Source organism: Neofelis nebulosa, chromosome 12 (assembly GCF_028018385.1).
Source record: "Neofelis nebulosa isolate mNeoNeb1 chromosome 12, mNeoNeb1.pri, whole genome shotgun sequence".
NCBI lineage: Eukaryota > Metazoa > Chordata > Mammalia > Carnivora > Felidae > Neofelis > Neofelis nebulosa.
In genome coordinates, this window is record NC_080793.1 from 8,584,525 (window position 1) to 8,610,757 (window position 26,233).

The 26,233-nt window shown below is 56.8% G+C and overlaps 1 protein-coding gene across 1 annotated transcript in view; it reads left to right on the forward strand.

The window, feature by feature from the left end:
• Window positions 1–26,233, forward strand: part of NIBAN2 (niban apoptosis regulator 2) — a 53,737-nt gene that overhangs the window by 23,392 nt on the left and 4,112 nt on the right. The window contains exons 2-9 of the mRNA XM_058694050.1: window positions 9,058–9,188; window positions 14,739–14,867; window positions 16,759–16,864; window positions 18,119–18,286; window positions 23,274–23,389; window positions 23,916–24,020; window positions 24,099–24,261; window positions 25,577–25,764. Of these exons, the coding sequence (XP_058550033.1) occupies window positions 9,058–9,188; window positions 14,739–14,867; window positions 16,759–16,864; window positions 18,119–18,286; window positions 23,274–23,389; window positions 23,916–24,020; window positions 24,099–24,261; window positions 25,577–25,764 (1,106 nt within the window). The remainder of the gene's footprint in view (window positions 1–9,057; window positions 9,189–14,738; window positions 14,868–16,758; window positions 16,865–18,118; window positions 18,287–23,273; window positions 23,390–23,915; window positions 24,021–24,098; window positions 24,262–25,576; window positions 25,765–26,233) is intronic.

A 26,233-nucleotide genomic window follows, 5' to 3' on the forward strand; every position in this document is an offset into this window, starting at 1 on the left:
CTGAAGGAGTCAGGAGTGGAAATGGGTAGAAATTTGGAGGCCGGGCAGACATAGGATGGGCATTCCCATGGCTGGGGGGCAGTGACTTGTGGCACAGTCAGGGCTCAGCTGCACTGGCCTCTTGACTGTCCCCTGGTCAGCTAGGAAGTCCACCTCACCCTGATGGCCTTGTGCTGGGCCGTGGGGCATGGCTGGTGGGGGAATCCTCTTGGGTCCAGAAGTGGGGTTCCAGGGACCTGTTGCTGCTATACAGGTGCTCTGAGCAAACCCATTCTTCAGGGGGTATTTGTGGGGTGACCTTGGATCAGTCCCATGCCCTCTCTGGCAGCTGTCTCTCTTCTGAACAAGAACTGGCTGTTGGGGTGAGGGTGCCACTCAGCTGACTTAACCCCCTCTTGGCTTCGGCTCTGCGGGGTTCCGGCTGCTAGTTCAGGCTCTTCTCACGGGCGGTCTGCCGGTCCCCCTCCTCTGCTGGCCAGTGGAGCCTGTCATTACCCCTTCTTCCTGACTTTGCCCCTAATTACAGGTCCTGAGTGGGAGCCATGTCAGCCTTTCTGACAGCGGCCACCCACCGGGCCAGTGCGGTGTGGAACCCCAGCTCCCGGAGGCTGGCAGGTGGGGGTGAGATGGATTTACCCAAACTCTGGTTCTGTGTTAGACTCAGGCTGATCTGGGTTCCTGTCATTTACAAGCTATGTGTTTCCAGAGAAGTCACTTAACTTCTCTGAATCTCAGTGTCTTCCTCTGTAAAGTGGGGACAACACAGGAAATAACACGTGTGAACGTGTAGCACCGTGCTGGGTGTGGAGGGGTGCTGAACCCTTGGCTGTTGCTAGTATTTCTTAATAGTGATAGTAGGGTGGCCAGGTAGAAGGGCCCTGGGTTGGGCACTGGGGGCCTGACGTGCTGACCCAGCTCTGTTGACATATGCTGTGCAACCCCAGGAGAGTGTCGCCACCTCTCTGGACTATAAGCTTTCCCTGCTCTCCTAGGCGGATGATGGAGATAGTGGTACTTTGGGCAGCTGTATGACACGGGGAAACTGAGTCCCTGGCTGCCTCCTCTACCTCTCCACCCTGGGCCTTCTCTCCAGGGCTCTGAGAACCAGGTAGGCAAGTTCCGGGCCTGCCCTGCCCTACAGGGTGCCGCCTGCCTGGTTTCAGTCGGCAAATCTCTTTCAGCCCTGAAACCGGGACGGGCCTCGTGGGTGAGGTGTGTCCCTGGGGCCCGCTGGAGGGACCGGATGAGCCAGGAACAGATTTGGCGCATTGCCCTCAACTCGGGCCAAGCTGGGGCTGGGACCAACGTGAAGCCCCTGTGGCTGGCACGAGGCTGACGTGGTCCCGGCCGGAGATTGCCCTCTTCGTCCTGGGACCCGGCAGTCAGTGTGGAGGGGGCCCCGGGCCTGGGCTCAGATCCTGCCTCTGCTGCTCCCCAGCTGAAGGACTTGGCAGGGATCCCGGTTCTCCTCATCTGAAATGAGACACCGCCTGCCTCAGGTTGAGTCCAGGATTGGGGGGGTGACTCAACGTGACATGTGCTGGGCTTTGGGAGGGCCACGAGAAGGCCTTCGAGGCTCTCTGGGGCACCTCCGCACTCCTTTTTCTCATCCTCTGCTCCGCGAGCCCCTTCTCCTCTCTGAGCCTCAGTTTTGCCATCTGCACAGTGGGCTAAGTCCCCCTGTCCCCCAGAGTTGGCAGGGGACTGCGGGCCACCCTGGGGCCTCCCACATTCTTGCCCAGCCCCCGCTTTCTGAGTGCAGGAAGCAGTGTGACCCATAACGTTGTCAGTTTGGGAAATCAGAGATTAACGTTCTTCCGGTTGCCTTGGCTACTGTTGGTGCTGGGCCTGGGGCTAGGCTGCACCGGGGGTTGCTCAGCTGGGCCAGGGGTGTTTCAAGGGCCTCTCTCCAGATTAGGGGAAGCTTGGACAAGAGGAACTGTATAGGAGCCCCCGTTAACATGCCTCCTCTTTGCCAGGGTGAAATGCTTTATGCCCATTAGCTCATTGATCTTGACCTCTTCTTTTTTTAAATGTTTTTAAATTTATTTTTGAGAGAGAGAGAGTATGAGCATGAGCAAGGGAGGGGCAGATAGAGAGGGGGACAGAGGATCTGAAGGGGCTCTGCTCTGACAGCAGAGAGCCTGATGCGGGGTCAAACTCACAAACTCCAAGATCATGACCTAAGCCAAAGTTGGACGCTTAACCGACTGAGCCACTCAGGTGCCCCTGATCTTGATTTTCTCATAACCCCATCAGGCAGATACTGTGTGCCATTTTGCAGAGGGGGAAACAGAGGCTCAGAGAGAGGAAGTGCCTTGAGGAAGGCCACACAGTTAGTAGGTGGCAGAGCCAGGACTTGAACCCAGAGCCCGTGTGCCCAACAGAGATGGTGCCTCGTACACAGGTAGGGTGGATGCTGAATCCTGCCCCCCACTTCCCTCCCAGTCCTTCTGTCCAGCCTGAGGGGCCTGTGGTCAGACTCAGAACTGACTCACCAGCAGCTCAGAGGAGGTGCTGAGGCCAGCATCCCGGTCAGCTCCTGGGGCCAGGGCAACACTGATTATATCATCACTGAGATTTTAGATCAGCTGAGCCAACAGGGACCTACCCACCCATTTTACAGGTGGGACAATTAAGGCCCAGAGAAGATGGACAGGTAAGGATCCAGTAGGTGTGAAGTTTCCCTGCCAGCTCTGACCAGTTTGGGGCTGGAGACCCCAGGCTTCAGTCTTGGCTCTGACAGTCATCTACTTACTGTGTGACCTTGGGAAAGTCACTTTGCCTCTCTGAACCTCGGTTTCTTCATGTGTAAAATGGAGATAGTAAGGTGCACTTTGCCTGCCTCTTGGGACCAGGCAAAGACCCCGAAATCAAGTTTAAGGCAGGACTAGAAATTATACTTCGGTGCCATGTGGGAGGCTGTTGGATGAGGAGGCTTTGTGGGGTGGGGGCTTTGTACAGGCTTTGAAACTCACCTCTTTCCCTTTCTGGGCTGTGGCATCTCTGAGTAGGTCACCTGGTCTCCCTGAGCCTCAGTTGCCTTATCTGTAAAGTGGGGATAACAGTATCTGTTCGGGTTCAGTGAGCTGTTGAACATGCATAACTTTTTAGTGATAGTCACATCTGGTAAACTCTGGGGGTTCTAGAGGCAGAGTTAGGAGGCCTGGATGGGAAGGGGGTGGCTCTAGGTCATTCTTTTTTTTTTTTTGTACAGTTTATTTATTTATTTTGAGAGAGAGAGAGATAGAGTGAGCACAAGCAGGGGAAGGGCAGAGAGAGAGGGAGAGAGAATCCCAAGCACTAACAGTGCAGAGCTCACTGTGGGGCTTGAACTCATGAACTTTGAGATCCCAACCTGAGCCGAAACCAAGATGCTTGACTGACTGAGCCACCCACGTGCCCCTCTGGGTCGCTCTTGATGGTCCCAAAGGGCACAGCCCTTGGAGACAGGGTTCTAGTCATCTGGGAGGCAGAGAGATGCCCCCACATCCGGAGCCAGATGGAGCCCACTACCCTCGTGGTGCAGATGTGATGTGGAAATGGAGGCCCCGGGGAGGGGGCATTGGTCCCCCTGAGGCCCCAGAGCACAGTGGTGTCTGGGTGCAGATGGGGACACTCAGGTCCACTCCCAGGATTCGTGGGCTCATGAGGGAATCGGGACCCCATAAATGAGTGCTTCTCAAGACAGCCCCATGGAGCTCAGTAGCTTTCTGTTGACTGACAAGTGAAGTGACTTCTTGAGCCATTAGTCTTTGTGAGCATTGGCTTGTACACCTGTAAAGTGGAGGGTTTTATTCACGTCTGGGGCCATTTGAAGAATCTGAGTGTGTGCATTGGACCCTGAGTCTGAGTGGGGTGAGTTTACCGCCTAATTCTGCAGGATGTGCTGGCAGAGGGCACCTGGGAGGATGGGTCAGAAAACGTGGAAGGTGGTGAGGGCGGCCCACGCCCTCGGACTGCTCCATGCCAGCATCTGTACCTCCCAGCAGTTCCTGAGTCTGGGACCCCCAGGGACCTTGGGTGGGAGGGATGGTGAGCCTTGGCCTCGGCGGCCCTAAATCCGTGGTTTGTGGTGTCTCCAGAAGCCATGGGAGGAGGCGGGAAGAGCTGGCATGGGCAGGTGTGGAGGGGAGAGGAGCACCGGAGGCCTGGGGACCATCCACAGACACTCAGGCTGGGGGTTTGAACTGTAAAATCCCGACAGCAGCTCCAGGGAGACAGCCGCCGTAGGGTGGCCAGAAGGGAAGAAAGGGGGTGCTGAGCACTGCCCAGAGGAAGGGGACTGCCTGGGCCATGACCCCGGAGCTCAGTGGGCAGGAGGAGCATCCAAGGCGGCCGGAGCTGCCCATCCAGGTTTCCCTCCAGCAGCGTTGGCCAGGAAGGCCGCTGGGGACCCTGTTGAGGGCTTCTCCCCTGTGAGCCCGTTCTCCCAGGAGGGGACTGGCCCCCTTCATTGGCCTGCCTCTCTCAGGTCTTTCCAGCCCCAAATCCTTCCTAGGCCCCCTACAGCGCTGCCTTCCCGTGACACTTCCTTTGTACCAAGCACGAGGCAGTTCCTTCCAGGCTGTCTTAGGACTCTCTCAAGAATGTGCTTGGGGCTGCCCTTGACAGGAAGCCATCCTGCCGCCCTGCTCCCTGCCACACCCCTCCCCCCCAAGTCTTCCCTTTCTAACCCTTCCTTGACCAGAGTTAGGCCAAACGCACCCAGTTTCCTGGTGCTGCCTGGGACCCTTCTAAGGAACCCCTTGAGAAATGATGTCACCCCTACCCCTGGCCCAGCGGCTTGCCCAGTCCTAGGGCCTGGTACAGGGTAGGTGCTCAGTAACTGGTGAGTGGACTGCCCCTTGCTCGGCATCTGCCTGTGCCAGGCCAGAGTGGGGAGCAAAGGGGAGCCAGTGGTGTGCAGAACGGTGTCAGGGCCACCCTCCCTGATTTACGGTCAATCCTCAGACAGATACTAGCATCCCAATCCATTTGGCTCCCGAGCTGGGAGAGCAAGTTTGGGTAGTGAGAGACCCCACTCTGTGATGTTTGGTTCTGGAATTTCAGGTAGCAAAGTGTTTATCTGAAAACAGATCCAGATCTATATAGTTCTTCTTCTTCTTTTTTTTTTGATGTTTATTTATTTTTGACAGAGGGGGAGGGGCAGAGAGAAAGGGAGACAGAGGATCCAAAGTGGGCTGTGCACTGACAGCAGAAAGCCCCATGTAGGGCTCGAACTCACGAACCGTGAGATCATGACCTGAGCTGAAGGTCGGACGCTTAACTGACTGAGCCACCCAGGTGCCTATGTACTTCTTGAGTTTGGACAGCAAGGCATGCCTGTCCTGACAGTTGGGCGAACTTGGGGCCAGGGCTGCTGCTGTCTGGGGGTGCAGGGTGCCTGGGGCCATCTCCTCTTTTCCTACTCCCATTTTCTGTCCATTTCTGCCCATACCTTCTCTTCTCTCCACCCTCTGCCTGGTGACTCCGACCCTAGTCCTCAAGCCCTCTACTCCTGGACCCTAGTCCTACAGTCCGGCTTGGATAACTTGTCCTCATCCCAATGGGAGGGCGACAGTGGGTTTTCTTTTTGCCCCCTACCCCACCCGGCCCTTCTCAGCCCAGATACTTCAAGCCCGTCAGCTTCACCTTTGCCTTCTGTCTCCTTCAGGGTCACCTTGTTCTGGTCTTCACTTCCTCAGCCTCCCCAGCTTCCTCTTCAACCTACAGCAACCCCCTTCCCCACAATCAGGCCTTGACACACCTCAAGGGATGATACTTTGCCCTTCTTGTCCCAGTCCAGCCCCGGGGCCTTCTAAACCTAGCCACCCCCTGCTTGGATGCAGTATCTGGGTTTTGCTGAGGGCATGCTATGGGTTAGGCAGTCCTGGGTACGAGTTCTGACACAGGACAGCGGCTTCCTGCTGGGCCTGGCTTCCCAAGGGTCAGGGTGGATTCTGGCCCTTCTGGAAATAATGCTCTGAGGCTGGGTGTCCCAGGGGCTGGTCAGGCCCCTCTCCCCCCCCAGAGCCATGGCTGAAGGACCCTCAAGATCCCGCATGCAGGTAGAGTGCCTGTTGGGCATGTGACTGCTTGGGGCAGAGTTGGGGCAAAACCCTGGGCTGAGGCTGCGTGCCCTGGTGGCTGAGAGCCTGGCTGTCCAGTCCTACGTCCGCAAGCCTCTGTCTCCTCCCTAAAATGGGGAAACAATAGCCCTGACTCCCTAGGGTTTGATGAGGATTCTTTGGTATCTGGCACGTAAAACATGCCCACCCGCTGGCTCGGATTACCACTCAATAAGTGGTAGCCATGATGGTGATGATGATGATGATGATGATGATGATGGTGATATATCAATATTATTGTCATCTGAGGTCCCATTTTTCTCTCTTTGGCTCCAATGCATTACCCCGTCTTGTCTGCTCCCCTCACCCCTCCCTATCCTGCCTCATCATTTTTCCAAAACAATTCCCGTGGTCTTTGAGAAAGTTCTGGTTGTTTATGGCTTTTAAAAAATAGGCATTCAAAGCAAATTCCTCATTTGTTCCCCCCTTCCTCTCCCCAGATCGGAATCTGGACAGGCATGACCTCATTCCAGGAAAGGGGACCACAGGCAGGGTCTACGGAGAGGGGTCCTTGGGCTGAGCTGCCTCCAGGGGGCATAGAGGGAGTGGGCCTGCCTGAGACCCTGGGCACGAGTGGCACGAGCTTTCAGTAGCCAGCCAGCCCCCCTCCCCCCCACCAACCTCCTAGCTGGGCCCCAAGACTGCATCCCAGCTCCATCACCCACTTGCTACGTGACCTTGTGCCAGTGACTTAACCTCTCTGGGTCTCAGCTCTTCTGTGAAATGGGAGTAACACCAGCCCTACCTCACAAGGTTATTGAGAAGAGCACAAGGTGTGTTCTTGGCACTCGGAGACCAGCCATGGCGGTGGGGCGGGGGGGGGTGCCATGTCAATCCCTTATTTGAGACAGGACCAGTTCTTCATTTTCTTATTTAATATTTATTTATTTATTTATCTATCTATCTATTTATTTATTTATTTTAACAACATTGAAAAAAATTAAAAAAAAAAATTTTTTTTAACGTTTATTTATTTTTGAGACAGAGAGAGACAGAGCATGAACAGAGGAAGGGCAGAGAGAGAGGGAGATACAGAATCTGAAATAGGCTCCAGGCTCTGAGCTGTCAGCCCAGAGCCCGACGTGGGGCTCAAACTCACGGACTGTGAGATCATGACCTGAGCCGAAGTCGGACGCTTAAGCGACCGAGCCACCCAGGGGCCCCTGAAAGAAAATGTTTAGTGTTTGTTTATTTTTGAGAGAGAGAGAGAGAGAGAGAGAGAGAGAGAGAGACAGAGCATGAGCCAGGGAGGGGCAGAGAGAGAGGGAGACACAGAATGCGAAGCAGGCTCTGGCCTCTGAGCTGTCAGCACAGAGCCTGATGTGGGGCTCGCACTCCCAGACAGTGAGATCATGACCTGAGCCAAAGTCAGACACATAACCTACAGAACCATCCAGGTGCTCCTATTTATTTTTGAAAGAAAGAGTGCTGCGCATGTGCATGCATGAGAGCGGGGCTGGGTGGGGGTGGGGGGGGAGGGGACGACAGAGGATCCCAAGCAGGCTCTTCACTGACAGCACAGAGCTCAATACGGGGGCTCAAAGTCACGAACTGTGAGATCATGACCTGAGTTGAAGTCGGGTGCTTAACTGCCTAAACCACCCAGGTGCCCCAGGACCAGTTGTTCAAATCTGGAACCCAAGACGGTCAGTGGTGGTTTCACCGCTAAGACTGGACTCATCCACCATTGAGTCCCACCATTGAGTCCACTCAGTGCAGGGAACTGAGGTCCAGATAATGGAGCCACAACTTCTCAGGGCCGGGAAGTCTCTCCTAAGGAGAAGGCCTCCTGGAGTGTTAACAGTCACCACCCTCCCTGGGCCTCGGTTTCATCATCTGCAAATAGGGATGCCCAGGCAGGGCCATTACTGAGCGTCTGATGTGCATTGGGTGAACTCTGGAGGTCACAATAGTCGCCTTCTCTGTTCAGAAAGTGCTTTAGCAGCAGAGAGAAGCAAATGGCGGGTGAAAGCCAAAAGGTGGTTAACTTAGAGGAGTTATTTTTGGAATGTTTATTTTTTTTATTGTGGAAGGAATCATGGTTGGTAAATAATTCAAATGCTGTAAAAGTGAATAAAGCAGAAAATGCAGTTCACTCGGCCCTCCTATTCCCACACCCTGGGTCCCACCCGGAACAGTCAGGAGTGCTGCCCTCTGGACCTTTTCCTCCGTCTCCGAGTGTAAATAACTTACAGGCACAGACAGGGGTAATTTTAAGTGAGGTAATATTTAACATGTGATTCTGTAACTCGCTTTTCCTTACGTGGCCAAAGGTGGACGCCTTCCCTCGGGTGGTACCTGTGGGTCCCCCCACCCACTTCCTGTCCCACGTACACTGGCATGTTCTGAATCCCTCTCCACGCACGCGCATCTGGCCCATTTCCGCTGATTGCCTTGGTGAATATATACTGTACCTGCCCTTCTGTGACTTGCTCCGTGGGTAATTCCTAGAGGAGTGAGCCCAGCATCCGGGAACCGCATGCACCCTTAAAATTGTACGCGCAGCGGTGTCCCCCCCCCCCCCCCCCCCAGAAAGGCCGTCCCAATTTCTAGAACCCACGGCTCTGAGTTGAGGTGCCTGTTTCTCTACACCCCGACTGGTCTGACCCGGGGGGAGGGTGGGGGGAATGGAATCTCCATCTGCATTTGCTTGATGACTGGGAGACTCCGCTGTTTTCTTTCCCTTGTCTGCTGGTTTCTCGTGTTTTCTCTTTGGTGATTTCTCGGTCTCAGTCGTTGCCCGTTTTCCTGTCCGAAAGTTCACCCGCTGTGTGCAGGAAACACACAACTCCGGCCAGAAGCGCAGTGCAGGTGAAAGCGTGGAGTTTGTGCAAATAGTTTTACGAGCAGGAATTTGGAGCTTGGCTGGTGCCCCTCCCTGGGGCAGGGCTGGGCGGCAGCGGGTAACCATGACGACCTCACAGGCCTGTTTGTTCTTCCGTTTCAGAGAAAACCGGGAAGATCCTGACGGAGTTCCTCCGTTTTTATGAGGACCAGTATGGCGTGGCCCTCTTCAACAGCATGCGCCACGAGATCGAGGGCACGGGGGCGCCGCAGGCCCAGCTGCTCTGGCGCAAGGTAAGAGGTGCCAAGCCGGGGTCAGGGTGGGCTCTGACATGGCTTGAGCGAGTGGCTTCCCGTCCCTGGGCCTCAGTTTACCATTGTTGCCTTGATGGTCCCTAGGGTCCCCACCTATCTTCTGAATAGGCATGTAACCCGGTGGTCTTACGAAGACCCCTTCATTCACTGTGGGGGACTCCCCGCCAGCTCAACCCCTCCATTGGTGGAGCTGGGGCTCTGGAGTCATCTTGGCAGGCCCAGGTTCAAGCCCAGCTGCTCCTCTTAAAGGCCAAGTGCCCGTGAGCAAGTCACCTCACCTCGTGGAGCCTCTGTTTACTCATCTGTGAAATGGGATCAGAACACCTGCACTGGGCGGTTGTCGGGATTAAAGATGAGAATCAGCCGGGCGCCTGGAGCAGGGAAGGTGCTCGGTGAGCGCCAGCTGATAAGTCAGCATCAGCAGCCTTGTCATTATCCTGTTATTAGCAGGATTGTGTTTGCCCAGTAAATATTTGTCGAGTGAGAGCCTGGAAAGTGTGTGGCTCCAGCCCATGGGTCAGCATGGGCTGAAGGAGGCAAACAGAGCCTCCTGGGAAGGGGACCCTGTGACTGGCCTCGGTGTGGGGCTGGGGGTGGGACGGGCATAGAGGAGGTGAGGGAATGCCAGAACATGGGGGGGGGGGGGTGCTGTGAGTGCCTAGCTGGAAGCCAGCGGTCTCAGGCTTGAGCCCGTGGGGTGAGAAGCTAGCCCTTGCTAGACAGGGGGCGGTCCAGGGGGCCCTGACTCAGCCCAGGGAAATCCAGGGCATTTCCTTTTGGTGACCTTCACTCTCTGTCCCCTGGATGGCCAAGGGGTGGCAGAGGGAAGGGTGACCGGAAGGAAGGGTGCCAGCCCCACCTCTGCAGGTGGCCTGGCCCTGGAGTGGCCAAGCAGTAGTCCAGAGGCCCCTTACCCTGGCTGGTGGCCCCTGGACACCTCTGGGGGATTCCCCTCTGGGGAATCGGCTTGGCAGAGCCGATCCCGCCTGGGAGTGGGGTCCGAGCCAGGTCAGCCAGGCAGCCCCAGCGCCGGTGCTCAGGTCCTTAGTAGCTGAATTCCATGCGTGGTGGGCTCCAGAGTTGCCCTTGATCACCTCGCCACACCTCCCCGCCCAGTCCTGTTGGCTTCCTCTGGGCTGCCCGGGTCAGCCCGTATGCGGGCTTCGGGTCCCAAGACAGAATGGTAGAAGAGGGTGGGGTCTGGTGGGAGAGAACTCGGGACACCGGGGCCAGAGCCTCTTGGTAGTTGGCTTGGCCGGTCAAGTCAGCTTTCAGGGCTCCGTCTCCTCACCTGACAGGTGGGTGCCTCCTGCAGAGGGCCGCGGTGAGGACTCCATGAGAGAATGAGGGGAGCAGGTGGGGTTCCCGAGGGGTGTGAGTCCAGACTTGCCGGGTAAACTCCGGCCCGTGGCCTCACCTTCCCGAGCCTCAGTTTCTCTGTGTGTGAAATGACACTCAGAACAGCCACCTTGGGCCAGAGGAGTGCGTGCAGCCTCCAGGAGGGGGTGGGGATTTCGTGGGGCTTCTTGAGGCCAGATGGGATTCGGATTGTGCGGAAGGGGACCGGTATGGGCCTCTCTGAGGTGGCAGAACAGAAAGAGTCTGAGAAGGCCCCAGACCAGGAGGGTCAGGCTTGTTTCCTTCCTCTCCTCACCCTCCCCCAAACCCAAGTGGTGGAAAATATGCCAGTTTACCACGAGACCCGAGGGGGCTGGAGCTGGCTCACTTGACCTGGCTTTCAGGATGTGTTGGTGGTTTCTCAGCGGGAGGGGGATTGGGGATGGCTGGAGGTGTCAGCTGGGGGGGGGGGGGAGGGAGTGGAGGGGGGATGGCTACTGATGACATAGAGGGAGTACCCCGAGAAGACAGGCAGGCCCGGTGCCACAGTTGACTGAGCCCGGGCAGGTGAGGGGCCATGCTGTCCTCGCTGGTCCTGCAGACACTCGGGGAGACAGGAAAACGTCATTTACATGACAAACTGGGTACCACGAAGGAGAGGACAGAGTGAACTCAGACTGGGGGGGACTCTGACCTTGTCCGGGTAGTCCACAATGGCCCCTTAGAAGAAGGGCCATCTCCGCCGCTGAGGACCTGCTAGGAGAAGAGACCATCAGACTGTGGGAGCAGCACGTGCAGGGGCCTCCACTGGGCCTTTCAGTGGCTCATCCAGGATGGTGGAGGCAGGACCCCAGCCAGGTTCCAGATTTCCTGGAGGGTGGGCCAGGGCCGCGCATCGGAGCCCGAGAGCGTCACATGACCAGAAAGGTTGTCTGGACCCTTGGTGTCGTGGCCACCTCCCCACCTGGTGACAACAGAGGGCAGAGGTGCCTGCACCGGGTGTCTGGCAGGTGCACACTTGTGTGGTAGGAAAGCCCAGGTGAGCTGCTCTGGGTGGGCACAGCTGGGAATGCTCCCCTGTTTGGAAAAGAAATATCACAGGCTGCCTGGGTCCCTGAAGTGGGTGACCTCAGATAGAACGAGGCACGAGAATCACTGTGCATGAAAAACACCCTTAGTAATGCCTTCATTTGTTTATTTTGAGTTTATTTTTATTTATTTGGAGAGATCTAGAGAGCAAGCAGGGGAGGGGCAGAGAGAGAGGGAGACAGAATCCCAAGCAGGCTCCGCGCTGTCAGCACAGAGCCCGATGCAGGGCTCACACTCAGGAACTGTGAGATCATGACCTGCGCCGAAATCAAGAGTCGGCTCCTTAACTGACTGAGCCACCCAGGTGCCCCTAGTAATGCCTTTCATGTTCATTGTAGGAGAACTGAAGTAACACGTAAGAGGAGTAAAATGAAATCAATCACCTACAGTCCCTGAAAAGCAGGGATTTTTGGTCCCATTTTGCCACTCCGGAAATCGGCCATTGTGGTAAATCATGATAATATCTTTTTTTTTTTAATTTTTTTTTTTAACGTTTATTTATTTTTGAGACAGAGAGAGACAGAGCATGAACGGGGGAGGGTCAGAGAGAGGGAGACACAGAATCTGAAACAGGCTCCGGGCTCTGAGCCGTCAGCACAGAGCCCGACGCGGGGCTCGAACTCGCGGACCGCGAGATCGTGACCTGAGCCGAAGTCGGCCGCCCAACCGACTGAGCCACCCAGGCGCCCCTCATGATAATATCTTAATAGAAATAATACTAATTGTCATAATAACATCAATGGTTTTTATTAGAAATAATAGAGTAACAATGGTAATAGTAGTAAAAAAAACAACCCAGAAATGATAAAAACGGCAGTTGTTTTGTGTGGGTGCAGCTCATCTAGCTGGCACGGCCTCGTTCTGAGGGGTTATACTTCTGTCCACACCCGTGACGTGGGCTCAGGCTCAGAGAGGCAGAGCCGCTCGTCCAGGGCTCCCGTGGGACGGGCGGTGGAGCCGGCACTCGAGTCTGTGCTCTGACCACTCCCCACCCATTGAAGATTCCCCTCGCAGCGCTGGAGAGCTTTGCAGAGTCCAAAATATTTCGCCTGGGCTGTCAGGTTCCGTTTCATTTCCAGCAGGCCTTCCAATGGAAACGAGACTCTGCCATTTGAAAGTCTTCAAAATAAAACCCAAACCCGCAAGTAGCCGCCCTTTACGGGCTGCCTCAGGATCTGGGGGTGGACTTGGGGGGCGAGGGGGCTGGGAAGGCCTCCCCAGGCCTCCCGCTGCCCCTGAGTCAGGGCTCCTGCCTCCAAACTGGAGGCCTGGGGTCTCACTAGCAAGGGTCTTACTAGGGTGTCAGGAGAGCGGTGTGCTCTTTCTTTCTAGAAAAGATGGAGATTCGAGAGCTGGGTCGAGAGGAGGTCCCTGTCTATATATAGCCCACTGAGCACAGCTTTGTGACTTGGGCAAAGCCCACTGTGTGTGCGCATGGGGTGGGGGTGGGGGCCGTGGTAGGGGGAACCATTTTCTTTTCCTGTAAATATTTTTATCCCTCGATAGGAAGCAGTTGAGGGGTCCTATTGTTTGAGTACAATGGCCCTCATTTTCCAAGAGTGTTTTGGCATTTCCCCTTGAAGAGTAGTGGATAGGTTGCTGGGAAGAGGGGGCCCCTGTGAAGAGGCAGGGCCTCGGGGGCCACAGCTTGGGACCAGGGCTTACACCTGGCTCCGGCTGCAGGGGGCGGCCCGAAACCGAGCCAGGAAGCTGGGAAGGGTTAGGCACGTCAATAACACTTTCTCCTGTTATTACATAGGATACGTGTTTAGTTTTTGCAAAAGTCACCGTATTTATTGCAGAACAGATAGAAGCTGTTGCAACTCCGCCCGTCCAGGAGTCAGCCTGCTCCCTGTGGCCTCTGTATCTCCTTCCCTGGAGCTTCCTGGTGTGGGCTTGCTCAGGAAGCAAGCTCTCAGAGATGGCCACTCTCCCTCCTCCCCAAATCAGTTGGTCTGTGGAGCGAGGAGACTGACACAGACCGAGCCATCCTGACACTGGCTGCTGCGTATCTCAAGCTGAGCGAACTGCCCGTCAGGTGCCAACTGCCTGTGTGATCCTTGCACATGTCACATTCTTTGCAATACTTGGGATACCTAGGTGAAGTCAGTGCTGTCACTGCTCTCATTTACAGATGAGGAAACTGAGGCTCAAAAGAGGTGACGGGGGGCGCCTGGGTGGCGCAGTCGGTTAAGCGTCCGACTTCAGCCAGGTCACGATCTCGCGGTCCGTGAGTTCGAGCCCCGCGTCAGGCTCTGGGCTGACGGCTCGGAGCCTGGAGCCTGTTTCCGATTCTGTGTCTCCCTCTCTCTCTGCCCCTCCCCCGTTCATGCTCTGTCTCTCTCTGTCCCAAAAATAAATAAAAAATGTTGAAAAAAAAAAAAAAAAAAAAAAAAAGAGGTGACGGGATAGGCCTGAAGTCGCACTGAGTCAGAGGTGAAGTCAAAGTTGGGACTTTTCAGGAAGATCTGGGCGTTTCTAATGCCCACATTGGTCATCGGTCTGCCAGGATGCAGGTCAAACATTGAACCCTCCAAATTGAGGTCCCCTCCAACCCCATCCAAATCCGTGGAGTGCCATTTTGTTAGCTGACAGAGCTGGGGAGGCTCTCTGGAGCCACCTTGGCCAGGTTTTTGTTACCCTGAGCGGAACCTGAGGCCTAGAGCAGGAAAGAGACTTTCCCTGGCACTAGGGCCTTCACCGTACTGGCCTGCGGACATATGCCCTCCACGCTGCAGTGGGGGGTGCGTGGGTTAGCAGCCTGCCATGGACTCCAGAGACCTATCCCAAGGTGAGCGTGCCTGTCTAGGGCCAGGACAGAGTGGGAGACCTTGGTCCTGGCTGGGCCCTGAAAGCTGGCCTGGGTTCAAGTCCTGGCATCACTATGGCTCTGGGTGGACCTTGGGGAAGCCCCTTCATTGCCCTGAACTTCACTCTCCTTATCTGCCTCATGGGTAAGATGCAGCTTTTCCTCCAAGAGGAGGACTTGGGGGATGTGCTCAGCAAGGGGTGAGCACACTGTCCCCTTCTCAGGGGACCCCGTTGCCCTGCTGGACGGTCGGGGGAAGCCACGCCTCACTCACTGCCCCGCCCCACCCCTAGGTGCCGTTGGATGAGCGCATCATCTTCTCTGGGAACCTGTTCCAGTACCAGGAGGACAACAAGAAGTGGAGGAACCGCTTCAGTCTCGTGCCTCACAACTATGGGCTGGTACTCTACGAGAACAAAGTGGTGAGCCCCCCCCCCCGGCCTCAGTGGCCCCCCCGAGTCTCGTGCCCTGCCCCTTCTCTGCAGCCTCCACCTCCAGCCTGCTTGTTCTGCTGGGTTCCCTCTAAACAGGTGTCCAGGTGCCCAGCTCTGGGGTCACCTTTCACTTTGCCTCCCCCTGTAACCAACTCGCCACTAGCCCCTCGCCACCCTCCAGGTTGCCTCAAGTCCGTCCAATCCCTCCATTTCCAGGCCCTAGTCCCCCTCCCCGCCCCCTCTTCCTGGCTGGGCTCCCTGAAGCTCTTCAGACCTCTCCCATCCTTGCTCTTCAACAGCCACAAGAGTCTGGCCATTCCCTTTCCCCACCCCGCACCCCCCCCCCCGCCCCCCCAGCCACCTTACCCAGGGTTGTGGTCCCATCTTTCCTTCCTGATTCCCTTGCCCGCCTTGCAGCCCCCTGCTCTGTACTGGGTGCGTAAGCATCCTGCTGATTGTTCCTTATCTTTGCCTTGAGCCCTTGGGGAAGCCCTACCTGTTTGAGCCACAGACCCAATTTCTACTACCAAACATTTCTCCAAAGTAGCCAAAAGGACAGGCCCAGAGTGCCCTCTGTTCAAGGAAAATCAATGTTAAAGAAACGTAAACAGTGTGGGGGGAGCGGCCTGATTGCCCAGGGCAGTGGTTCTCAAACTGATAGCTTGAATCAGAATCACCTGGAAGGCTTGTTGAACAGGTTGCTGGGCCTGCCCAGTTTGGTCTAGGTCTGAGTGGAGCTGAGAATTTGCATTTCTAACAAGTTCTCAGGTGATGCTGATGGTGCTGATGACCTAGGACCACACTTTGCAAATCGGTTCCCGGAGGCCTTGAGCCATTCTGAAGAAATGTGTTGGGTAGTGACACCTAGTGGCCAGGTGCAGCATGGCAGCCCTGCTGTATGAGCTATGACCTCAGAACCACTTTTTACCCACCCTGGTGTATGAAAGCAGCGTCCAGACCTAATTCTCCTCCAAAGGGGGCTTGTGTGGAGCTCAGAACCTAGGAATTTGGTGGACAGTTCAGGGTAATGATCAAAGACTCTGGACGGGGACAGACCAGGTTCATGTCCTAGGTCGGCTGTGTACCGGCTGTGTGAACTTGTGGCTACCGATGGTACTCGCCTCTTGGATTGTGAGAATTTTGTGAAAGGAGGCTTGCATTGTCCTTAGCAGGGTGCCTCGTGTGTAATAAACACTCAGGCAGTGGTCGCCGCTGGTGACAGGGATGGCAGTGCCGGTCACGCTTACAGTGCCTGGTGGTGAGGCCCTGTGCTGATCCTATCACATGGATCATCTCAGTGCTCACACAGCCCTGTGGGGTAGGAGCTGCCCCTGTCCCGGTTTTATAGACCAGGGAACTAAAGCATAGGAGGTGAAGGAGCCTATTAGTGTCAGCATCACACAGTGTTCAGTGGAGCCAGGATTTGAGCCCAGAGCCTGGATCCAGGTCACTACAACACGTGGTTTTTCTTTTCTTTTTTTCTTTTCAATATTTATGTATTTATTTATGTATTTATGTATGTATTTAGAAAGGGACAGAACAAGAATGCAAGTGAGGGAGGAGCAAAGAGAGAGAGGGAGAGAGAGAATCCCAAGCAGGCTCTCTCGCTGTCAGTGAGGAGCTGAGCGGACCTGAGCTGAAATCAAGAGTTGGATGCTTAACGGACTGAGCCACCCAAGTGCCCCCTACACCATGTGGTTTCTAATCAGTGGGTGGGCTCCTCCTCCTCTTCTCTCTCCCTCCTCCCCTTTTCCTTCCCCTCCTCCTCCCTGCCTCAGGCGGATAACACTGAGAGGGCCCTGGAGCCAGACCTGGAAATGAGAGTTAGGCTTGGCCACGCTATAACCCTGAGGGACCATTCCTCTTGTCCCTTCCTCAGGCCTACGAGCGACAGGTCCCACCACGGGCTGTCATCAACAGTGCAGGCTACAAAATCCTCACCTCTGTGGATCAGTACCTGGAGCTCGTCAGCAACTCCTTACCAGGTAAAGGACCCCCCATCCCAGGCCGAAATGCCTTGCTTAGGCCCAGGACATTGCCAGAGGGGAGGGCAGCCCTGATCCCAGAGCTCCTGTCCGTATTTGCAGAATGGCCAGGCCTCAGCAGGGAGGCTGAGAGGGGGTTTGCCTGAGGCCGAGCGGGATTCAGTGGGACTGAACCATTGTCGGCTCCCGCCTGCATGCCCACTTCCTGAGCCTTACAGTCACAACTATGCAGCGGGGGTCCCACTCTCTGCCCTTCCCACCTCCCTGAGGCCTTTTAATGCCCCTGGAGAGGATGACCGAGGTGAACCTCTTTGTAAACTGTGGAGTCAGTACTGCATTTGCGAGGAGTTATTCTAGGCGTCCTGTTTCCACCCCACCCTGCCGGGGACTCCCGGAAGCCTTACAGGAACACATCTGCCTCCCAGATGATCCCAGGGAAACCAAGGGGTGGGGGAGAGGCTGATCTAGGGGGCAGTCTGTGCCCCCGCATAGGGCTTGGGAGTACAGTGCCCCGTGTGGTTGAGGGCTCAGCTACAGCCCAGCATTCCTGGATTCCAGCCCCGACTCTGGCTTTGTTTTTGTTGTGTCTTCTCCGGCAACTTGGCACCGAGAGGACTGACCTTGGGGTGTCGTGTAGACCCCTCGAGGTGCTGTGTACACCCAAGCCCCACCCGGGGACTCAGAGCCAAGGCGCAAAGAAGAACTGTCATTGTATGATTAACAGTGGCAAGGCCCCAGCCCAGGACCACTTATCTCACTGGATCTCGAATATCCTTGCGGACAAAACGGAGAAAAATCTCCTTTTATTTATTTTCTGTCCCCCACCCCCAGACTTCCCTTCCCCCCCCCCCCACCCCCTTGGACATTTAAGCCACACTTTGGCCTGCACGGCTGAAATTTGAAGGGAAACCCAAGAAGGTAATGCTCGGCCTTTGAGCCCGAGGGCTCTGACTCTGTGTTGTGTTTTGTGCACGGAGCGTAGAGCCTTCCCCAAGATGCGGCACCAGCTCTGAGAAATGAGTCTGCACAGACATCAGGGGGTTCTGAGGTCCCTTTAGCCAGGCTGTGGGGGATGCAGTGAGAAAAAAAAGGATGCTGCCTTCTTGCTGACTCACTGGTCAGCCCAGAACAGGCCAGCCCTCTCTGGGCTGGAGCCGGCAGCCCCTCGGAGCCAGGCCCAGGCATCTGCTGCCCGCCTCCCCCGGCAGACGGAAACTGCCGAGAGCAGCGGCTCAGGGGACCCTGTCTCCTCAGGGACCACATCAAAATCGGGCAGTGCCCCCATCCTCAAGTGCCCCACGCAGTTCCCGCTCATCCTCTGGCACCCTTCTGCACGGCACTACTACTTCTGCATGATGACGGAAGCGGAGCAGGACAAGTGGCATGCGGTCCTGCAGGACTGTATCCGGCACTGCAACAATGGTGAGACGCCAGCCGGCCCTGGGGTGGCGGGGGGGAGGCCTCGGCGCTGAGTGGAGACACCTAGTGGCCGAGTGCGGTGCGGCAACCCTGCTCTACTAGCTGTTGCAAGTATCCGGCTCGGGGCTGTAGGAGGCCACTGCGATGTTGCCCTTTAACCTTCTTCCTTGAAGAAAACAGTTCTCTGCTACTCGGTGGGGGGGGGGGAATATTTGGGGAAACTGTTCTCAGAGGGGTATGATTATTGAGCCCTTGGACCCTGGGTCACAGAGTAGCAATCTCGATTCTGCCTCTTTCTAGCAACGGGACTCGGAGCCTGTATAAAATGAGATGATAATCCCTCCTGAGTCTTAGGGTGTTTGTAAGGAATCACAGTGAGAGTCCACCTGATGCTTGGTGAGGACTTATTTAATAAAAAAAAAACAACTTTATTTTACTTTTTTTTTTTTAAAGCTTATTTTGAGAGAGTACACTGTGTGTGGGAGGTGCAGAGAGAGAGAGAGAGAGAGAGAGAGAGAGAGAGAGAGAGAATTCCAAGCAGGCTCTGCACTCTCATCACAGAGCCCGACGTGGGGCTTGATCTCTTGAACTTTGAGATCATGACCTGAGCCGAGATCAAGAGTCGGACACTTAACCAGCTGAGCCACCCAGGGGCCCCTAAAAAGATTTTATTTATTTATTTATTTTAAATTTTTTTTTTCAACGTTTTTTTAATTTATTTTTGGGACAGAGAGAGACAGAGCATGAACGGGGGAGGGGCAGAGAGAGAGGGAGACACAGAATGGGAAACAGGCTCCAGGCTCCGAGCCATCAGCCCAGAGCCCGACGCGGGGCTCGAACTCACGGACTGCGAGATCGTGACCTGGCTGAAGTTGGACGCTTAACTGACTGCGCCACCCAGGCGCCCCAAAAGATTTTATTTTTAAGCAATATCTACACCCAACATGGGGCCTGAACCCACAACCCCAAGAGTTGCACACTTCACCGACTGAGCCAGCCAGGCACCCCATGACTTTTTTTTTAATCGTATCATTTCTTACCTCACCCCTCACCGGTAGGGTAGCCTATAAGTTCATGTCCTTCCTTGGGGCCTCAGGGTTCTCTTCTGTCAAGTTATGAGCTCTCTTTCTGCTCACTCATTGACTCAGCATTTTTGTGTCTGGGCACTGAGGACCGAGCAAGGGGGCAAGACTCAGTTCCTGCCCCTGTGCTTCTGGTGGTCTGGCCGGGGAGACAGATGTTAAACAGGAGCAGCTGCCTGGGGTGCTGGAGCGCGTGTGTGTCCTGGAGGGGGCTGCCCCTGTGTGTGCACAGAGGGTGGGCTGGCAGAGGCTGTGTGCACCCTTGAGGTCACAGTTCAGCCGAGACCCGAAGGGCGAATGGTCCTTGGGTGGGGGGAGGAGTGGAGGGAGGGAGGAGTGTTCTAGCCTTGAGCCCGGAGGCAGGAAAACAGTCTAGAGGAGGAACTGCTTGAGGCCCTGCAAGTGGGGGAGGGTGACCCCAAGTGCTGGCAGGGGCACTGGGCCAGGTCAGGAGGGCCCTTCAGGGCTCTGGAGCTTGATCAAAATAGGGACAGTGGGGCACTGAGGGTCTTTCTGCCTGTGGCGCAGGAATGGCCTGTGCTGGTTGTTCCCGACTTCCTCCTGATGACCTGGCCTGGGGCAGTGGGGGGAGGGAGCCACCGCCCCCACCCTCCCTGCTCCTGCCCACCTCGGACAGTGTGGGCACTCACGCCTGGAGGCCAGGCTGCTGTGGTGACTCGGGTCGCCCCACCCATCCTTTCAGAGCCACCTCTGGTCTGGAATCTGTGAGGTGGGAGGAACCAGGTCTTCAGTCAGGCCAACGGCTGTCACCTGGGCCAGGCTCGGCCGCCCACAAAAGGCCTCCTGTTCCCAGATCCCTGGGGGCTGCTGGGCCAGGGCTGGGCGGAGGCCATCTGGGCTCTGGCCGCCTGGCCTGGGTACCGGCCCCGCTCCTCCCTTCTTCCTCCCTCCCCTCAGCCCCGGCCCGGCTCTGCCCTCTCCAGGTTTCTAGGGCTAATGGCTGACCTGGCAGGGCTACTCCAGGCCAGGTCCGGGGTGGGCTCCCCACGTGTACAATGTGAGGATGACAGGTTCGAGCTTTGTGGGATCGCTGGGAGGCCTAAATGCGCTGGTTTGGGCAGAGCTCTTGACCCCGGGCCGGGCACTGTGCAGAGAGCTCGCCAGGGAGGCTGAGGGAAGCCCCGTGGGTGCGGGTGCTGTGGGTGGAAGGGGGTGGGAAAGAAGGGGCATCCTGTGGCTGGTTTTAGAGAAGCCTTCCCTCCACCCTGAGGACTGTGGGAAAGTTCTCTGCTTCCTCCAGCGTGGAGGCAGGGCCTGGAATTGCTCACTCGGGGGCTGCCAGGAAGTGGGGGGTGGGGGGGGTGGGGAAGGAGGCCAAGCTGGGGGGACGCCAGCCCGTCCCAAGGCCCCCCTCACATCCTGCATTCCTGGAGCAGCTGGGGGTGGCAAGAGGCAGCTGGGGCACAGAGCTGAGCCCTCAGGGTGGGCCTGGGCTGCAGAGGTCAAGGCCTCTTCCTGTCTGACTGCCACCCCCCTTCGCCTGCTGCCTGGGGCTGAGGAATGCAGCTTCCTTTCTCAGTCTGACCCTGAGGACCCCACAGGCAGGAAGTCGCCAGGTCTGGCTGGAGTCGGCTGGTCCTGTGTTAGAGCCCTAGGGCTGCCATTCCTTCCCTAGCTGTGTGTCCTCGAACCAGTAACTTGGTGTCTCTGAGCCTGTTTCCTCATCGGGAAAAGTGGGGCTGTTTGAGGATTGGATGAGGGAATGCGTGCGAGGTCTCGGCCCGGGGCTAGTGTCTCAGTCCACTTGGGCTGCCCTAACAAAGTGCCGCAGACTGGGTGGCTTAAACCACGGTTCGGGAGGCTGGAGGTCCCAAGGTCAAGGTAGCTTAGTCTTCTTCTGCGGCCTCTGCCTTTGACTTGCAGTGACTGTCTTCTCCTGTGTCTTCGCACAGTCCTCCCTCTGCCTGTGCACGCTTTGCATCCAATTCCCTCTTCTAAGGACACCAGTCATGTTGGATCGGCACCCACTCTAATGGCCTCATTTTATCTTAATGACCTCTTTAAGGGCTGTATCACCAGATACAGTCACCTTCTGAAGTACTAAGGGGTTAGTTAGGTCTTTAACATAGCAGTCTGAGGGGGGACACAGCGCAGCCCCCCCTACCCCGTGACAGCCACGCTGGGGGTGGGGGTGGGGGGAAGGGCTCAGGACGGGGCCCCTCTCTTGTAGAAAACTCAGCAGCTCAGCGAGCAGAGATGTCCTAAGGGTCTGTGGCTGCATGTGTGGCCGGGAGAGCCAGGCCTGGGGACCTCGCAGCCTCCTTCCTGCCTCCCCAGCCTTCCATCGCCCCGTCCCGCCACCTGGAAAGCGGCCTGGCCTTGCCAACGCCCCTGGCTTGTCATCTGTAAATGGAAATGCCCTCATGTGAGAGAGGTTGCATGTGACGCATGGCCCACATTTTCTAGGCAAACCCTGGTCTCTGGGAAACCGTGTCCTCCTGAGAGCCTGAGGGGAGGGGGTGTTCTCCCCCGGCCTCGTGGGCAGCACCCACCTCGGGCTCTGCGCGCACCCCAGCTCAACACCCCTGCTCTGTTCTGGTCGCACCTGCCTGATCTCCAGTCCCTGAAACGTACTGGGGAGACCCTCCTCCCTCCCCCATCCCGGACCAGGATGCCGTCCGCAGAGGTGGGGCTGCGCCCGGTTCCCACCGCTGAGACCCCCCCTGGACTCTGACAGTGACTCCTGTAGTCAGCCAGATGAGAGGGGGTCCTCCCCTCGAGAGGGGCTTTTTCTCTGCGGGAGTGACTCAGCCTGCAGTCATCGCCGTGGGAGCTGGGGTTTCGGAGGCGCGGCTGCTGTTTCCCCTTCCTCGGCTCCGGCTCCGCGGACACAGCGGTTGGGGGCGTGCTGCCAGGGTGGCCGCCCGCTGCCTGGCTCCCGGTGCTTTACCGTATTCTTCCCCAAGTCGGATTTTGCAACTTCCTGCAGCTTGCCTCCCCAGCACCGGGTCTAGGGGGGCCGTGCCTTGTTCGCTGACCCACCTCATCAGCACCGGGAAGGTGGGCGCGATCATGTGGGGCCACCAATAGCACAGTACCAGTAACGCCACCAATAGCACAAATCCAGGACTGGTGTTTTCTAGTCAGACCCGGGCGCGGTGGGGAGCGAGGCCGACCCAGGGCAGCAAGGGCAGCGGCTCACTGCGGCTGCCGGAGCCTCACGGTGGATGTGTGAGGCCAGGCCTGGTCCTTGTTCCCACTGTTCAGAAGAGGAAACTGAGGCCCTTAGGGTTCAATGATCTGGAACAAGAACTACGGCACAGGGACCAGAAATCCGCCCGTTGCCTGTTTTTGTAAATCCAGTTTTCCGGGCTCGTTGGTTTCCGGATCGTCTGTGGCTCCTTCCCCGCTGCCGTGGCCGCGCTGGGGAGTTACCGACAGAGCTCATCTGGCCCGCGAAGCTGAAAATATTTACTGGCTGGCCTCTTGCAGGGAAAGTTTGCGGGCCCTGATGTAGACAGGGGAGGGAGCAGGACTGGAATGAGGACTCCTGGGTCCCTCTGACTCCCTCTCTGCTGTGCCGGCCACCTCTCCTGGCACGGGGTGGTGACCTCTGGGCCTGGCTCTGCCGCTCAGTGGCCTGACCTCGGAGCCTGCCCGTTGATCTGTCAAGTGGGGTTAAGGACAGTCTCGGGCGTGGTTGGGAAGGTTTAAGAAGATGAGCGTTCAACGGAGATTGCCTTGGTGCTGCTGGTGGAGGGTTATCATCGCTGTCGCTGTCATCGCAAATGCTACCATCACGGTTACTATGAGGGCAGTGGAGTTGCAGGTGGGGGTGTGCACGTGTGTGCACTTAGGGCGGGGGCGTTCGGGCAGTCAGTCCATTGGTCTTGGTGAAGGCCACTGGGCCATCCCACGGACTCCTCCCTCCCCACCCCCCCGAGCAGGCATCCCTGAGAACTCCAAGGTAGAGGGCCCTGCGTTCACGGACGCCATCCGCATGTACCGCCAGTCCAAGGAGCTGTACGGGACCTGGGAGATGCTGTGTGGGAACGAGGTGCAGGTGAGGAGACTGCGGAAGTCACCCTAAGGTCCAGAGGGTAGAGCCAAGCCCAGAGACTCTGGGCTCTGGGGGCCGCTCGTGGCTTGCAAGGAGACAATAAGACCATTTTGGACGGGTGGAGATACTTATTTGATCTGATCGCTTATAGATCACCTATCCTGACCCAGGTGCGGGTGCTGCTGCTCCTCAGTCTGGCTCTCTATCTAGCAGGAGAAGCAGACATTTGACAAAGAAACATACATACTTCTGTGTGCAAGTGAGGGGGAAGGGGTGTGGTATTCCAGACAGGGAGGCAGCGTGTGCAAAGGCCCCGAGGTGGGACCCCGATGCCGAGGGTCCCGTAGGTCCCTCAAGCAGGTAAGTTGGGACCTGGTGGAATGATGCTCAGGAGAGAGGCCAGTGGAGAACTGAAGCCAAGGTCAAGCCCAGAGGTGGGGCTGGAGTGGCCAGCCTGTGGAACGTGGAGGGGCACCCGCCATCTGGACATGCTCCAACCCCTGCCCCGGCTTGTGGCTCTCGGTCCTAGATCCTGAGCAACCTGGTGATGGAGGAGCTGGGCCCTGAGCTGAAGGCAGAGCTCGCCCCGCGGCTGAAGGGGAAACCGCAGGAGCGACAGCGGCAGTGGATCCAGGTAGGTGGGTGTGGGTGTGGAGGCGGGGGTCCCGGACCCGCCTGGCACCCTCACACTGACTCGCGGCACTGCCCCCAGATCTCAGACGCTGTGTACCGCATGGTGTACGAGCAGGCCAAGGCGCGCTTTGAGGCGGTGCTGTCCAAGCTGCAGCTGGCCCGGCCAGCCATGGAGGCGGCCATCCGCACGGACATGGACCAGATTATCACCTCCAAGGAGCACCTGGCCAGCAAGATCCGAGGTAGGCAGCCAGCTGCCGTGCCTCAGGGGCCGGGGCGGGCCGCCTGTCTGTGCCACCGACCCGCGTACTTTTCACGCTAGTGACTTGATTCAATGGTCATTTAAAAAAAAATTTTTTTTTTATTTTTGAGAGAGAGAATGTACATGCTCATGCAAGTGGGGGAGGGCAGAGAGAGAGAGGAGGACTGAGGATCCAAAGCAGGCTCTGCGCTGACAGCAGAGAGCCTGACGCAGGGCTCGAACTCACAAAACGGTGAGATCGTGGCCGGAGCTGAAGTGAGACGCTTAACCGACTGAGCCACCCAGGCATCCCATCGGTGGTCATTTGTAAAAATGAAATCAAATCTGGGCCGTTGTTCTTCCGACCCCTGGGAGTTGTCCTGTGGCTATTTCTGCAAACCCAGACCTGGAAGATGTAAATTTTGTCAAGGAAGTTCAAGCCTTTTGCTCATCTATGGTCAGTCACAGACTTGACCCTGGGGTTAGTATAGGCATCAGTTTAACTGTAATGATTCACTTTGATCACGTCTCACTTTTCGGGGTCTGTTCCAGGCCCCTGTCGTCCCCCCCCCCCCCCACACACATTGGCTGTGTGCGGTTTCAGGGCTGGTCCGTTGCCTGAGGACTACTCTCTCCTACCTGTGTTCGTTGTGAGTCGGATGGAACACTGAGAGCTGACATTTATCTTGGGCAACAAACCATCAGCCAGCCAGAGAGAGGGACATCGAAACACGCCCTGGGTGCAAATGGAGCTGGTCATGCCCCCGAGCAAGCAGACTTTTACATGGCGGCGCAGACCCAGGCACACCGGCCCCGTGTGTGAAAAACCCAGAGGCTCGCTGAATCTGCCCAAGTGTTTTTTGTTTTGTTAAAGCAGTAAGATGGCTAGAGAGGGGTTTTTTTCCACCTTGAGCGAAGCAGAACGCTGACCCCTCTGGACTAGCAGTTTTAGTTTCTTGCCATCAGAGTTTTAGAAAGATCAGGGTCCGATCTCAGAATCCCCTGTTGTTTAAAATTTTTTATTTTTGAGAGCGCGCGAGTCGGGGCAGAGAGAGGGAGGACAGAGGCCCCTCAGCAGGCTCCAGGCTCTGAGCTGACAGCAGAGCCCGATGCGGGGCCCCAGCTCACAAAGAGCCAAAGTCGGACGCTCAACCGACTGAGCCACCCAGACGCCCTTCCCGTTTTTGGTGCATGTACCTACAAATCATTCAGTTTGCTGATGTCACTAGTGGTTTTCTTTAAAAGCTTGGGCTCCAGGTGGCTGGGGGTGTCCCCCCCGGCGGTGCCCTCAGCTCACCTGCTCCCTCTGGGGGCAGCCTTCATCCTCCCCAAGGCAGAGGTGTGCGTCCGGAACCACGTCCAGCCCTACATCCCGTCCATCCTGGAGGCCCTGATGGTGCCCACCAGCCAGGGCTTCACCGAGGTGCGGGATGTCTTCTTCAAAGAGGTGACGGACATGAACCTGAACGTCATCAACGAGGGTGGTGCTGACAAGCTGGGTGAGGTGAGGCCAGGCCCCTGCCCGGTTTGGGGGGGGGGGGGAGGCAGAGTGCCTACTGGGCATGGGTTTGCTCTGCCCCTGCCAGGCCCTCCTGCGATCCAGGGCGTAACTTGTCACCAGAGGGGCTGCTGGACACCCGGAGGGCTGAGGGTGTGAGAAACAGGGGGCAGCACTCAGAGAAAAAGGGGATCACTGACCCCCTCCACCAGGCTTTATAAACCAAGTGGGTTCCTGAAGTATCAAAGGACTTAACGGGGAGGGAAGGAGAAGGAGAAGGAGAAGGGGAGGGAGAGAGGGAAGGAGAAGTGAGCTTCTGCCAGGAGGCAGAACAACTTACATGCCTTTTCACGTACCCCAACATGGGGGCTGGCCCATCTCTCTCACTTCTCAGTCACCTGGTTCTCAGGGTGCACATCCTTCTATATCTGATCCCATAACCTTTGCTCTCCTCTTTCACACCCTGGACTGAGGG